Source organism: Chrysochloris asiatica, unplaced genomic scaffold (genome assembly GCF_000296735.1).
Source record: "Chrysochloris asiatica unplaced genomic scaffold, ChrAsi1.0 scaffold00125, whole genome shotgun sequence".
NCBI classification, from domain to species: Eukaryota; Metazoa; Chordata; class Mammalia; order Afrosoricida; family Chrysochloridae; genus Chrysochloris; species Chrysochloris asiatica.
The window spans coordinates 1693366-1708239 of NW_006408643.1; the positions used below are offsets into that span (position 1 = coordinate 1693366).

At 40.6% G+C, this 14874-nt stretch overlaps 1 protein-coding gene across 1 annotated transcript in view; it reads right to left on the reverse strand.

The window, feature by feature from the left end:
* Positions 1-14874, reverse strand: part of EMR1 (egf-like module containing, mucin-like, hormone receptor-like 1) — a 203113-nt gene that overhangs the window by 26724 nt on the left and 161515 nt on the right. Inside the window, 2 exon segments of the mRNA XM_006869008.1 lie at positions 3890-4125; positions 9661-9861. Of these exon segments, the coding sequence (XP_006869070.1) occupies positions 3890-4125; positions 9661-9861 (437 nt within the window).

The window sequence follows — 14874 nt, forward strand, 5'->3', positions numbered from 1 at the left end:
ATCATTGGTTTTGCAGAATTCTATCATGCGTTCTCCAGCATCATTTCTATCACCAAGGCCATATTTTCCAACTACTGATCCTTCCTCTTTCCTCCCAACCTTTGCATTCCAATCACCAGTAATGATCAATGCATCTTAACTGCATATTTGATCGATTTCAGATGGAAGAAGTTGGTAGAATTCTTCTATTTCATCCTCACTGGTTTCAGTGGTTAGTTCATAAATTTGAATAATAGTGGTATTAACTGGGCTTCCCTGTAAGCGCATGGATATTACACCATCACAGACAACATTGTTGTACCTCATGACTGATCTGGATATGTTCTTTTTGACGATGAATGCAACACCATTCCTCTTCAATTTTTCATTCCCAGCATAGTAAACCATGTTGTTGTCATATTCAAAATGGCCAATACCAGTCCATTTCAGCTCACTAATGCCTAAGATATCGATGTTTATGCATTCCATTTAATTTTTGACAACTTCCAATTTTCCCAGATTCATACTTTGTACATTGCATGTTCTGATTTTCAATGATGTTTACAGCTTTTTTTCTTCATTTTAAGTTGTGTCCACTTTGAGGAGGCAGCTCTTCCCCAGCTGCATTTTGAGTGCATTCCAACCTGAGGTGCTCATTTTCTGGCACTGTATCTGACAGTTCTTCTGTGCTATTCATAAGGTTTTCAGTGACTAAAGATTCAGAAGTAGTTCGTCACTCTTTCTTCCTAGTCTGTCTTTGTCTGGAAGCTCATCTGAAACCTGTCCACCATGGGTGACCCTGCTGGTTATTTAAAATACTGGTGGCATAGCTTTCAGAATCATAGCAATTGATAAGCCACCACTGTATGACAAACTGACAGACAAGTGGTGGCCATTTGGTTTTAAGTGGAAACTGTCACTTTAAAATTCAAGGACATCTGTGTGCATGCATAGTAAAAACCTCCAGGGGTGGGGGTGGGGTATCCATTCACTCAGGCATCCCCTCTGGTCACAAGAATGGAGGTGTGCAGACAGCAAAAGACCAATGAACAGATATCAAAAAATGAATGTCCACATCTGCATCTCCACGGTTATGTCAGGCATTCGTGGCTGTTCTGATCCTTCCCCTACTTGGTTTCTCCCAAGATGGTGGCTCTGGGAATAGCTGAGCGTCTTGAATTAGAAAGCAATGGATTTCTTGATTCTGCTACAAATCCCCCTAGCTATAAGCCTTCTAAGCTTCTAAATATTCCTTTACATGTGGTTCAGAGTTCTAGCACCATCCCCTGAGCCTGCTTGGCCCAGTATTCTGTGTTGTTGCTGAAGGTCACTGCACGTCTACACAATCCGCCACCTTGATTGTACCACAATGAATAGAATATTTATTTTCTCACAGTTAAAGAGGATAGAAGTCGGAATTCAGGGCACCAGCTCTAAGGCAAGGCACTCTCTGTAGACTCTGGGAGAAGATTTTTGTCTCTCTCAGCTTTTAGTCCTTGGTTCTTTGGCAATCTTTCTCCATTTGTATTTGCTTGCTTCTGTGACTCACCTGTTTTTTTTTTCTATCTCAAAAGTGATTGGTCTAAGACACATCCTACACTTATATGGCCTCATGAACATCACAAAAAAGTCCTATTCTCAAGTGTGACAGTATTCTCAGTAGAATGTACAACACATATTCTTGGGGGACACAATTCAATCTATAACACCCCCATTTTACACATGATAAAAATTAAGAATGATGTTAACTAGTGTTCTCAGGATCATCCAGCTAGTTAGAAGGGAAGCCTTGAATTGAACCCAGGCTATCTCATTCCAAAATCTATGTTCTTTCAAGTGTACTATTTGTGTAACCTTAGACAAACTGCTCACACTTCTCTGATGATCGGTTTCTTTAACAGATGAATGGAGATAATAAGAGTATTTCGCTCTTGGTGTGGGGATGTGTGTTTGTGTGTGCATTTGTGAAAATAAACACAGCAAAATATACACTGATTCAAAATTTCTACATGTACGAGCGTAAGGCAAAAAATATTGCTACTAGCATCCCAGTTCATACATACACAGGTTTGTTCCAAATGAAAAATGTTTAAATATGCCTGAACAATCAGTGGATGGCTGCAGACAAGTCCTCTCAGTTGTCTTAGCCTTAAAAAAATAAAAGGCCAATCAGAACAGTGGCTTCAAAGGGCACCTTGCTGGGCCAGTTCAGCTCAAGGCAGAGAGGTCATCTCAGAAGGTTATGACGATTGTTTTTTGGGGATTCCAAAGGTGTTATCTTCGTAGATTATTTTGAAGGATGTGGGATGATCACATGGACTTATTAGGAAGAAGTTTTAAGAACATTGGAAACTGCTAGCCAGGAAACTTGCACCAAAAAATCTTTTTTCTATCATGACAATGCACCTGCTCCTTCTTGGAGGGTATTAAGGACTGTTCAATGAGAACTTTGTTGGAAAACCTTACCCTATCCACTTTAAAGATCTGGTCTTTTTCATTCAGACTTCTTTTTGTTCCCTAAACTCAAAGAACATTTAAAAGGAACATGATCTGAGTTTTTCAAGGATGCCCAAACTGCCATTTTGATGTTTTTATCAATTTAAGAGCATAAAATTCTTCAGGGAAAGATTATGGAGATAGAAACCATGACTTCAGAAGTGTATTAACCTAGACAGAAGGTATTTCGAGAAATAACAGCTCCACATTTTGATATTTTTTGCATAATAAAGGTTTCTTGTGCTGTTAGGTGCTGTGGAGTCTGTACAGACTCAAAGCAACGTTATGTACAGCAGGACGAAAATGGCTGGTCCCACGCCAATCTCACAATCATTGCTATGCTAACGCCCATTGCTGCTGCCACTGTGTCAATCCATCTCGTTGGGGGTCTTCTACTTTTTCATTGACCCTCCACTTTACCAAGCATGTTGTCCTTCTCCAGGGACTGGTCCCTCCCGATAATACGTCCCAAGTATGAGAGCATGCTTTAAATTTACCCTCATACAATTCAGCGACATTGACTACATTCTTCAAGTTATCATCTTTCAAATAATTTCACCGCCATTAACACAAACAGCGATCCCCGCAGCTGCTCATCTCACCTTTTGAGTTGCTGTTGTTAGTTTGATTCCATATAGTTTCTTCAAAGAGCACAATGCTCAAAGTAGACATTCTTTTCTAATTATGCTAAATGATTGTTTGGTTTAAGGAGCTCTGGTAGTGTAGTGGTTACAAATTGGGCTGCTAACCTCAGGGTCAGCAGTTCGAAACTACCAGCTGTTCTGTGGGAGAAGGATGAGGCTTTCTGTTCCCGTAAAGATTTACAGCCTCAGAAACCCTGTGCAGTGTTGCTATGAGTTGGAACCAACTCCATGGCACATAACAACAACAACAACAATTGTTTGGTTTGGAGCTCTGGTAGCATAGAGGTTACAAATCAGGCTGCTAACTACCAGAAACTATCACTGGAGAAAGATGAGGATTTCTGCTCCTGTAAAAATTTATAGCCTTGGAAACCCTGTGCAGGGTTACTATGAGTCAGAATTGACTCCACAATATTTAACAACAACATTGTTTGGTTCAAAGATGACTACAGGGGATAGTTTCTTTTCATGGTCTGAAAATTTCCTCAGGATAATAGTTTGGGGAGAGGGTGTCATTCAGTCACAATGGCTCAAAAAGTCTGGATTCTGTGAGTTCTGTTCCAAATTCCTCCCTTCCACCTTGGACCAGGATTCATATATAGAATCCTCAGGTTTATTTTGAGGACAAAGAGAAATGACGGACAAGTGTATGAAGCACTTATACAGTCAGTATTTTTGTCATCAATCTTGTCAGTGTCAACTTAATTTTTCCTTCCTGCTCTTGGTGTCACCTGGAGACAGGTGTGTACATTCCCCATTGGCACACTTACTGTGTAGGTGTGCCATATCCACTGGGATTGAGTCCTGCAGACACAGCCACAATGACAGCTGAGATCCCATAGCCAACAAGGTACATGGACTTCTTGTTGAATCTGCCTGAGCTGGTGTATTTGGCCACCTTGAGATTCCTGACGCTGAGGAAGAGGTGCAGCCCTTCTAAGAACATCCAGGTGAAGGAGGCCAGGTAGAGGTAGTGCAATGCACCTGCGATGATGGAGCACAGCACCTGGAGGGGAGGAGAGGTACTTGAGTGTCTGGTGGGCATAAAGAAATCTTTAACAAAAATGATTGGTTTTTGAGAAGTAGATTGCCAGTTTTTGTGTTTTTGTTTTTTTTTCCAAGGCAGCTCTGGGTGGACTTGGCTCTTTAACCTTTCAGTTAACAGCCAAGCATGTTAATCATTTACACACTGGAGAGCTCCATGTAACCACTGAGGAATAGAGACATCCACTTTAGACAGGACGTTGTTTCTACAATGGCACCCGGAAGTTGTTCTTGTTAAGTGCCGTCAAGTCAGTTCCAACTCGTAGCGACCCTGTGGAAGGTTTCCAAGGAGCTGCTGGTGAGTTTGAACCACAGACCTTGTAGTTCAAACTAAGCTTGCGGTTCAGTGTTTATCACACAGCACCATACCAGGAGTTCTATTTGCCACCTGCAAATGCTACCAGAGATACTTTCTAATAGCCACTTCTTTGACAAAAACTTGACAAGAAGTTTTTTTTTTTTTTTTTTTTTACAAAATTGTTGGCTGTTCTCTATGCATGGGTTCCTTTGTAAGTATAGTAACTGCAGTGAGTGAATCACTTAGAATGGACCTCCTAGGCATATTCCTCTATCTTGTGGTGTGTTGTAACTCCTAGCCTCTCTGTCTTTGGTTACAGCCCCATTTTGGAGTGAGTTGGCCATTATACTAATGAAACAGGATTGTTGTTGTTGTGAAGTGCCATCGAGTCAGTTCCAACCCATAGCGACCCTGTATAGGGTTTCCAAGGAGCAGCTGGTGAGTTTGAACCACCGACCTTGAACCACCAGTTCAAACGACTTTGCAGTCTGGTGCATTAGCCCACAGCGCCACACCAGGTTTAGGACGGGATATATCTTAAATCACTCCCTTACTAAAGGGTGTGACTAAAGTCACACTTTTACCCCAAATGCCACTCTCCATATCCTTGTATGGGCTCCTGGTGTGTTGCTCTAGGGTAAGCACTTGACTGCTAACCACAAGGTGCGTAGTTCAAACCCACCAGTTGCTCCTTAGAAACCCTATACATGGTTGCTATGAGTCAAAACTGACTTAATGGCACTTAACAGCAACAACACATACCCTTGTATTGCTTTGCTTAAGTGAGGGGAGCTTATCTGAGGGTCTGCAGTCAATATATATGAATAGTCTGGCAAAGTGCTGTCTCTTCTTTTGGATCTCTTATACCTGGTTCATCATCATCTGATCTTCAGTTCTTGGAACTTCAGCCAGCAGCCTATTGCCTGACCTGATTTTCTAGCTTCTGCAGCCTTGTGAACCACCAGCCTGACATCCGACCTGTCAAATTTGGTCTGTGAGCCCCTATAGCCACAAGAGTCAAAAGAAGCTGGAGGCCTGATGCCTGACCCATGGATTTGGGACTTACCAGTCTCCCAAACTGTATAAGCCCTTACCCTGATAATTTTATGAATTATGTGAGATGTTGCAGAGCATTATAGAACTCAAAGATGGGAGAGAGAGGAGTTGATGCTAGAGATGATGCAGTGGTTCATCAGGTTTGGAAAAGCTGGACTATTCATGACATCTTTAACCTCCACCTCATAGGAACCAGCCTTGTGCTGATCCTTCCAAAAGAAATGATTCATGCAGTAACTTTTTTTGCATAAGAAAAAGCTCTCAACACTCTGTTGTTAAGTGCCATTAAGTCAGTTCTGACTCATAGTGGCCCTGTATGGGGGTTCCAAGGAGCAGCTTATGGACTTGAACCACTGACCATGTGTTTCAAACCAACCTTGTGGTCTGGTGCTTATCATACAGTGCCATGCCATGACTCCTCCCATCACTTAAGAGTTATTAAAAAGTCAGATAACAAGACTATGGAGAGACTGGAAGCTTCAGACATTGATATATGGACAGAAAAAAGTGAGTAACTGCTTTGGAAAATAGCCTGACATTTCCTCAAATAATTAAACCCAGAAAAACCATGTGACCAACCAATTCCAGTATTAGGAATGCACCCATGATCGTTGAAAACATATGTCCACACACAAAATTATACATAGATATACACAGCAGCACGATTTGCAACAGTCAAGAAGTAGGAGAAAATCCGATCATTCATTACTAAAAAAATTGGATCAATAACATGTGGTAGATCAGTACAGTGGAATATTATTCATACTTATATTGTTCAATATAAAAAATGAAGTACTAAAATATGCTGCATTGTGGATGAAGTTTAAAATAATTTGCTGAGTGAAAGAAATCGGATTGTATGATTCCATTTATATGAAATGTCCAGAACTGGCAAATCCATACATACAGAGAATATATTCATGGGTATCTAGGGTTTGAAGAATCTCTGGTTCATGCAATTGGTTAAACAGTGGACTATTAACCAAAATGTTGGCAGTTCAAACCTACTCAGAGGTGTGTTGGAAGAAAAACCTGGTTATCAACTTCTGAAATATCCCAGGTTTGAAGACCCCATGGAGCAGTTCTACACTCCACACTTGGGGTCACCATGTGCCTGACCATTCCACAGCAACTGGTAGACTTAGGTCTAACCAGTTGATGAGATTTTCTGGGGGGAAGATGAAAATTCACTGTGAGCTCTGTGTTGCTGTTAGGTGCCGTCGAGTCAGTACCGACTCATAGCGACCCTATGCACAACAGAATGAAACACTGCCCAGTGTTGTGCCAACCCCACAATTGTTGCTATGCTTGAACCCATTGTTGCTGCTACTGTGCCAATTCATCTCACTGGGGGATCTTCTTCTTTTTCTCTGTCCCTCCATGTTACCAAGCATGATGTCCTTCTCTAGGGACTGGTTCCTCCTGACAATATGTCCAGAGTATGAGATGAAGTCTGACCATTCTGACTTCCAAGGAACATTCTGGCTGTACTTCTTACTACACAGAGTGGGTTGTTCTTTTAGGTGTCCATGGTATTTTTAATGCTCTCCTCCAACACCATAATGCAAATACATCAGTTCTTCTGTGGTCTTCTTTATTCATTGTAAAACTTTCACATGCATATGAGGTTATTGAAAATACCATGGTTTGGGTCAGGCATACCTTCTTGACTGCTGCTTCCTTGAGTGTTGACGGTTGATCCGAGCAAAATGAAATAGTTGACAACTTCAATCTTTTTTCCATGTATTTTGATGTTATTTATTGGTCCAGTGGTGAAAATTTTTGTTTCCTTTACATTGAGGTGCAAGTCATAATGAAGGCTGTCGTCTTTGATCTCCATCAGTAAGTATTTTAAGTCTTCTTCACTTTCAGCAAGCAAGGTTGTATCATCTGCATTTCACAAGTTGTTAATGAGTCTTCCTCTAACTCTGATTCCATGTTTCTCTTCATATAACCCAGTTTTTCAAATTATTTGCTCAGCATACAGATTGCATAAGTATGTTGGAAGAATACAACTCTGGCGCACACGTTCCTAACTTTTAACCATTCGGTGTTCCCAAGTTCTGTTTGAATGGCTGTCTTTTGGTCTACATATAGGTTCCTCATGAGCACAATTAAGTGTTCCAGAATATTCATTCTTCACAATGTTGTCCATAGTTTGTCATGTTCCACACCATTGAAAGCTTTTGTGTGGTCAATAAAGCACAGGTAAACATCTTTCTGGTATTCTCTGCTTTCAGCCAAGATTCATCTGATGTCAGCAATGCTATCCCTCCTTCCATTACCTCGTCTGAATCCAGCTTGAACCTCTGAAAGTTCTTTGTCAATGTACTGTTGCAGCTGTTTTTCAATTATCTTTAGCAAAATTTTACTTGCATGCGATATTAATGATATTGCCTGATGATTTCCACAATACATTGGGTCACCTTTCTTTGGAATGGGCACAAATATGGATCTCTTCCAATCAGTTGGCCAGGTAGTTTCAAATTTCTTGGCATAGATGAGTGAGTGCTTCCAGTGCTGCATCAGTTTCTTGAAAGTTTTCAATTTGTACTTATTCCATCAGTTCCCAGAGCCTTGTTATTTGTCAATGCCTTCAGTGCACCTTGGACTTCTTCCTTCAGTTTCACTGGCTCTTGATTATATGCTACCTCTTGATATGGTTGAACGTCAACCATTTCTTTTTGGCACAGAGACTCTGCGTATTCCTTCCATCCTCTTTCTTACTTTCTGCATCATTCAATATTTTACCCATAGAATCCTTCAATATTTCAAATCAAGATTTGAAACTTTTCTTCAGTTTCTTTAGCTTGAGAAATGCTGAGCTTGTTCTTTTCCCCTTTGGTTTTCTAACTCCAGATCTTTGCTCATTTCATTATGATATTTGACTTTGCCTTCTTGAGCCGACCTTTGAAATTTTCTAATTCGCTTTCCCCTCCTCATTTCTTCCATTTGCTTTAGCATCTCTACCCTGGACAGCAAGTTTCAGGGTCACTTCTAACATCCATTTTGGTCTTTTCCTTCCCTCTTGTCTTCTTAATTACCTTTTGATTTCTTCCTGCATGATGTTCTGGATGCCATCCCACAACTCTTCTGGTTTAAATCATTAGTGTCTAATGCATCAAATCTGTTCTTGAGATGACCTCTAAATTCAGGGCAGATACATTCTAGGTCATATTTTAGCTTTCTTGGACTTGTTTTAATTTTCTTCAGCTTCAGCTTGAACTTGCATACGAGCAATTGATGGTGTGTTCCACAATCTGCCCTTGGCCTTATTTTTTGACTGATGATATAGAGCGTTTCCACCATCTGTTTCCACAGATGTAGTCAATTTGATTTCTGTGCATTCCATCTGGTGAGGTTCAAACATAAAGTCATTTTTTTATGTTGTTTTAAAAAAAAGCATTTGCATTGAAGAAGTTATTGTTCTTCCAAAATTCTATCTTGTGATCTCCAGCATTGTTTCTATCACCAAAGCCATGTTTTCCAACTACTGATCTTTCCTCTTTGTTTCCAAGCTCTGCATTCTGATCACCGGTAATTATCATTACATCTTGATTGTATGTTTGACTATTTCAGATTGAAGAAGTTGCTAGAATTCTTCAGTTTCATCATCATTGGTTGCAGTGGTTAGTACATAAATTTGAATAATAGTCTTCCTTGTAGGCATATGGGTATTATCCTATCACAGACAGCATTGCACTTCAGGATAGATCTTGATATGTTCTTTCTGATGATGAATGTGACACCATTCCTCTTCACTTTGTCATTCCCAGCATAGTATAAACCAGGTGATTGTCAGATTCAAAATGGCCAGTACTAGTCCATTTCAGTTCACTAATGCCTAGGACATTTATGTGTTCCATTTCCATTTTGACAACTTCCAATTTTCCTAGATTCACACTGGGTGCATTCCATGGAATGGACCGCTCTGTAAGTTTACTAAAAATTCAGAATTACACACTTCGAATGGTAAATTGTATGATATGAGAATTGTACCTTGATAAGGCTTCTGAACAGGAAATCAGGGTGGGAGTTAAGTAAGTATGGAAGGGAGAGAGGGAGGAAGAGGAAGAGGGAGGGAAGATACAAGAAGGAAGGAAGGAACAGAAAGGAGGGAAGTGTTCCCACTAAGTCTCCTACCTTGGGCTTGGTTCGGTCAATCCCCACGAGGAAGAGCAGGTTGGCCAGGAAGAGGCATAGTGAGAGGTTCAGGTGGAGGGTGTTGGTGTTCTGGACAGACCGGCACAGGAGGAAGGTGAGGATCGCCAGGAAGAGGCACAGCAGAGAGAGGATCAGCCCCACGTCGGTGATCACCTCCAGCACGGGATCTTTATTTACAGGCTAGCAAAAGAGGAAATTGCAACTTGTTTTCATTTTAAATCCTGTGTTGACTAGCAACTTTCTACTTAATAACAGTAAGAACCAAGTTGACATTAGGTCCCCATGCCAATTCATGACGTTCACAGTAGAGCTGAGCCACAGAGAGTTTTCAATCATTGGTTTTTCAGAAGGAGACTGCCAGCCCTTTCTTCTGAGACATCTCTGGGTGAATTCTAACCACTAACCTTTCAGTGAGTAGTTGAGAGCAAACCATTTGCACCACCTAGAGACCTTGTAGATAGCATTATTTCATAATCTGGGAATACATATATTTCTTCTGCCAGGGAGTTGTGAATTCAATGTTAAATGCGCTTATGAACATACCATTGGCCCTGGGGAGACAAGGACAATATAGGGGCTGAACTGGATGCAGCTGCATTCTGTTTTCGTTTCATTTGAAAAGACGGCTTTGCAGTCTTCATTCGACCAGCCTGTCTCTTTCCAGGAGACACAACAAGACTTCATTTCTTCGTTTATCCTCTAAAATAAAAGGCAAAGATGTCACTGTGGTGATTAAGATGTATTGAACCCAACCCAAGGTTTTCCAATCATCTCATATGTACATGAAAGCTGGACCATGAAAGCAGAAGATAGATGGAAATTTGATTCATTGGAACAGTGTGAAGAATATTGAATAGACTGTGGACAGTCAGAAGGAGAGCTGGATATGACTTAGAAGAAGTACAACTTTCTCTTAGCAGAGAAGATGTCAAGATTTTGATTCACTTTGGACTTAACTCATTTATGTGCCAACTCTATCACTGTCTACCGCATATTGTATTAGAGCTTAAATTCTAAGCATTTGGTTTTCAGAGGGCTTCAGTTTACAGTGGGAGCACCAACTCCATTCAGCCTCTACATTGATTACATTCTGACAATTAACCAGCTTGACCTCAGGCAGAGTGTGTTTGAAATGTTGTTAAGTGCCTTTCACACTCATGAAGGTGCTGTATAGGGTTTCTGGGAATTGGCTGGTGGGTTTGAACCACTGACCTTTCAGTTAGCAGTCCAGTGCTTATCCCCTGGCCAACTCAAGGAGGAGCAGTCTCATTTTCAGGGACTTAGCTGGGTACACCCTCAATGGAAACTGGGGTACAAGGACGCACAGTCATGAGTCTTATTCTGACCAAGCTGGTTGGAGAACCCCAGAATCAATCCCGTAAGCTTCTCTAATCTGTAATACTATACTTTTCCCAGTCACGGTGTGGTTCCCATCGTCCTTAGTCTCACCTGTGACAATGGTAAATTGATCTGACACCAGTCGTGATTTTATGACGAATTTCTTTCCTTTTCTGGGTTCTGTAATTAGCAATGGGGCCATGAATCCTTTGTACACCATTATGACCTAATACTGAGGGTCTCCCTCATTGGGATGATTTGTCTTTGTCTTGTCTTTGTCCATTTTAAGACTTAATAAAAGGTGATGGGTTAGCACAGTGGCAGCAGCAATGGGTTCAAGTGTAACAGAAGTTGTGAGGATGGTGCAGGACTGAGCAGTGCTTTGTTTTGTTGTGCATAGGATTGTTATGAATTGGAGTCAATCTGACAACAGCTAACTACAACAAAAACTATAAAATACATTTGAATTTGGGGCAAGTTTTCCCTAGAACAGTAGCAAGGGTATTATGGTGGTGGTTATGTGCCTTGGAGTCGGTTCCAACTCATAGCGACCCTGTACAGGGTTTCTGAGGCTGTAAATCTTTACGGGAGCAGAAAGCCTCATCTTTCTCCCTTGGAAGAGTTGGTAGTTTTGAACTGCTGACCTTAAGGTTCGTAGCCCGATTCATAACCACTACGTTACCAGAGCTCCCTAAGGGTGTCATAGTCATTCACAAAATCTAAGTATCTGTGAGGTGATTTGTTATGTATTTGTTTTATAATGTGCATATTTTCTACTTGGAATTGGAAGGTTCCTTGGTAAGTGCCTTTCACACTCATGAAGATGCTGTGTAGGGTTTTTGCAGTGGTTTTTGCTTGACTGTTAACCTAAAGGTTGGCAGTTCAAACCCATCCAGCAGAACCACAGAAGGAAGACCTGCTTCTGTTACGATTGAATCCAAGAAAACCCTATGGAACACAGAACTACTCTGGAACCCAAAGGATCACCATAAGTTGGGATCAGCTCATTGGCAGCTAATAACAACTTGGAATTGGAAACCCAATTTGAAAATTCCTTTGCAATTGGTGGCTTGAGCATAATTTGTTAGAAGTTCCAGGTAATTTTCAAAAGGCAAAGTACCTTTCATAAGACTTTAATAAAATTGTTGTTAGTTGTTAGGTGCCATTGAGTTGGAACCAATTCATAGCAACCCTATGCATAGCAGAACGCAACACTGCCCGGTTGGTCCTGGACCAACTTCACAATCATTGCTACGTTTGAGCCCATTGATGCTGCCACTGTGCCAATCTTTCTCATTGGGGGTCTTACTCTTCTTCTCCAACCATCCACTTTACCGAACATGACATCCTTCTCCAGTGACTGGTCTATCCTGGTAATATGTCCGAAGTATGAGAAATGAAGTTTGGCATCCTGGCCTCTAAGGAGCACTCTGGCTGAACTTCTTCCAACACAGATCTGTGGGTTCTTTTGGCAGCCCATGGCATTTTCAATATTCTCCTCCAACACCATAACTCAAAAGCATCAATTCTTATATGGTCTTCCTTATTCAATGTCCAACTTTTGCATGCATATGAGGTTATTGAAAATATCATGGCTTGGGTCAGGTGCACCTTAGTCCTTAAACTGACATCTTTGCTCTTCAACACTTTAAAAAGATCTTGTGCAGCAGATATGCCCAATGCAACAACTCATTTGATTTCTTGACTGCTGCTTCCATGAGTGTTCATGATAAATCCAAGCAAAATGAAGTCTTTGACAACGTCAATCTTTTCTCCACTTACCTTGATGTTATTTATTGGTCCAGTGGTGAGGATTTATGCTTTCTTTGCATTGAAGTGCAATCCATACTGAAGGCTATGAGCTTTAATCTTCATCAGTAAGTATTTTAGGTCCTCTTTGCTTTCAACACACAAAGTTATATCAACTGCATATCACAAGTTGTTAATGAGTCTTCTCCCTGTCCAGAGGCCGTAATAGTCTTCATAGAATCCAATTTCTCAGATTATTTGTTCAGCAAACAGACTGAATGAACATGGTGAAAGAATGCAACTCTGGCTCACACCTCTCCTAACCTTAAGCCATTCAGTGACCCATTGTTTTGTTCCAACAACTGCTTCTTGGTCTAAGTACAGGCTCCTAATGAACACAATTAAGTGTTCCAGAATACTCATTCTCTGCAAAGTTGTCTATAGCTTGCCATGACCCACACAATCAAAAGCTTTTATGTAGTCAGTAAAGTACAGGTAAACATCTTTCTGGTATTCTCTGCTTTCAGCCAAGATCCATCTGATGTCAGCAATGATATACCTCATTCCATGCTCTATTCTGAATCTGGCTTGAACCTCTGGCAATTCTCTGTCAATGTATGTTTGCAACCATTTTTGGATTATCTTTAGCTAAATTTTACTTGCATACGGTATTAATGATATTGCCTGATGATTTCCACATTCCACTGGGTCAACAGTCTTTGAAATGGGCACAAATATCTCTTCTAATCAGTTAGTCGGGTAGCTGTCTTCCAAATTTCTTGGCATAAATGAGTGAGTGCCTCCAGTGCCTCATCACTTTGTTGAAAGATTTTAACCCGTATTCCATCAAGTCCTGGTGCCTTGTTCTTTGTCAATGTCTTCAGTGCACCTTGGACTTCTTCCTTCAATATCATTGGCTCTTGATCATATGCTACCTTTTGAAATGGTTGAACATCAAACATTTCTTTTTGTACAGTGACTCTGTGTATTCTCTTCACTTTCTTTTGATGCTTTCTGCATCATTCAATATTTCCCCCATAGAAACTTGCAGTATTGCAAATCGAGACTTGAATTTTTCTTCAGTTTCCACAGCTTGAGAAATGCTGCGCATGTTATTCCCCTTAGTTTTCCTAGCTCCAGGCCTTTGCACATTTTGTTATAATACTTGACTTTGTCTTCTTGGCAGCCTTTTGAAATTTTTTGTTCAGTTCTTTTACCTACTCATTTCTTCCAAATGCTTTAACAACTCTACACTGGAGAGCAAGTTTCAGTCTCTTCTGACATCCGCTTTGGTCTTTTCCTTATTTCTTGTCTTCTTAATGGTCTTTTGCTTTCTTCCTGTATGGTGTTCTTGATGTCTTCCTACAACTTTCCTTGTCTTCAGTCATTAGTGTCTAATGCATTAAATCTGTACTTGAGATGATCTCTAAACTCAGGTGGGATATGTTCCAGGAACAAGGGATATCATTGCTGATGTCCAGTGGAGCTTGGCTGAAAGCAGAGACTACCAGAAAGATGTTTACCTGTGCTTTATTGACTACGCAAAGGCTTTCAATTCTGTGAATCATGACAAACTATGGACAACATTGTGAAGTATGGGTATTCCTGAACACCTAATTGTGCTCATGAGGAACCTGTACATAGACCAAGAGGCAGTTGTTCGAACAGAACATGGGAACACTAGGGTTTAAAATTAAGAAGGGTGTGTGACAGGGTTGTATTCTTTCACATACTTATTCAACCTGTATGCTCAGCAAATAATCCGAGAAGCTAGGTTCTATGAAGAAAAACGTAGCATCAGGATTGGAGGAAGACTTATTAAAAAACCTATGATATGCAGATGATACAATCTTACTTGCTGAAAGTGATACTTACTGGTGAAGATCAAAGAGCACAGCCTTCGGTATGGATTGCATCTAATCATGAAGAAAAAAAAAAAAATCCTCACCACTGGACCAGTAAACAACATTCTTATTAAAGGAGAAAAGATTGTAGTTGTCAAGGACTTCATTTTTCCTGGATCAACTATCAACCCTCATGGAAGCAGCAGTCAAGAAATTGAATGACATACTGCATTAGGCAAATCTGTTGCATAAGACCTTTTGA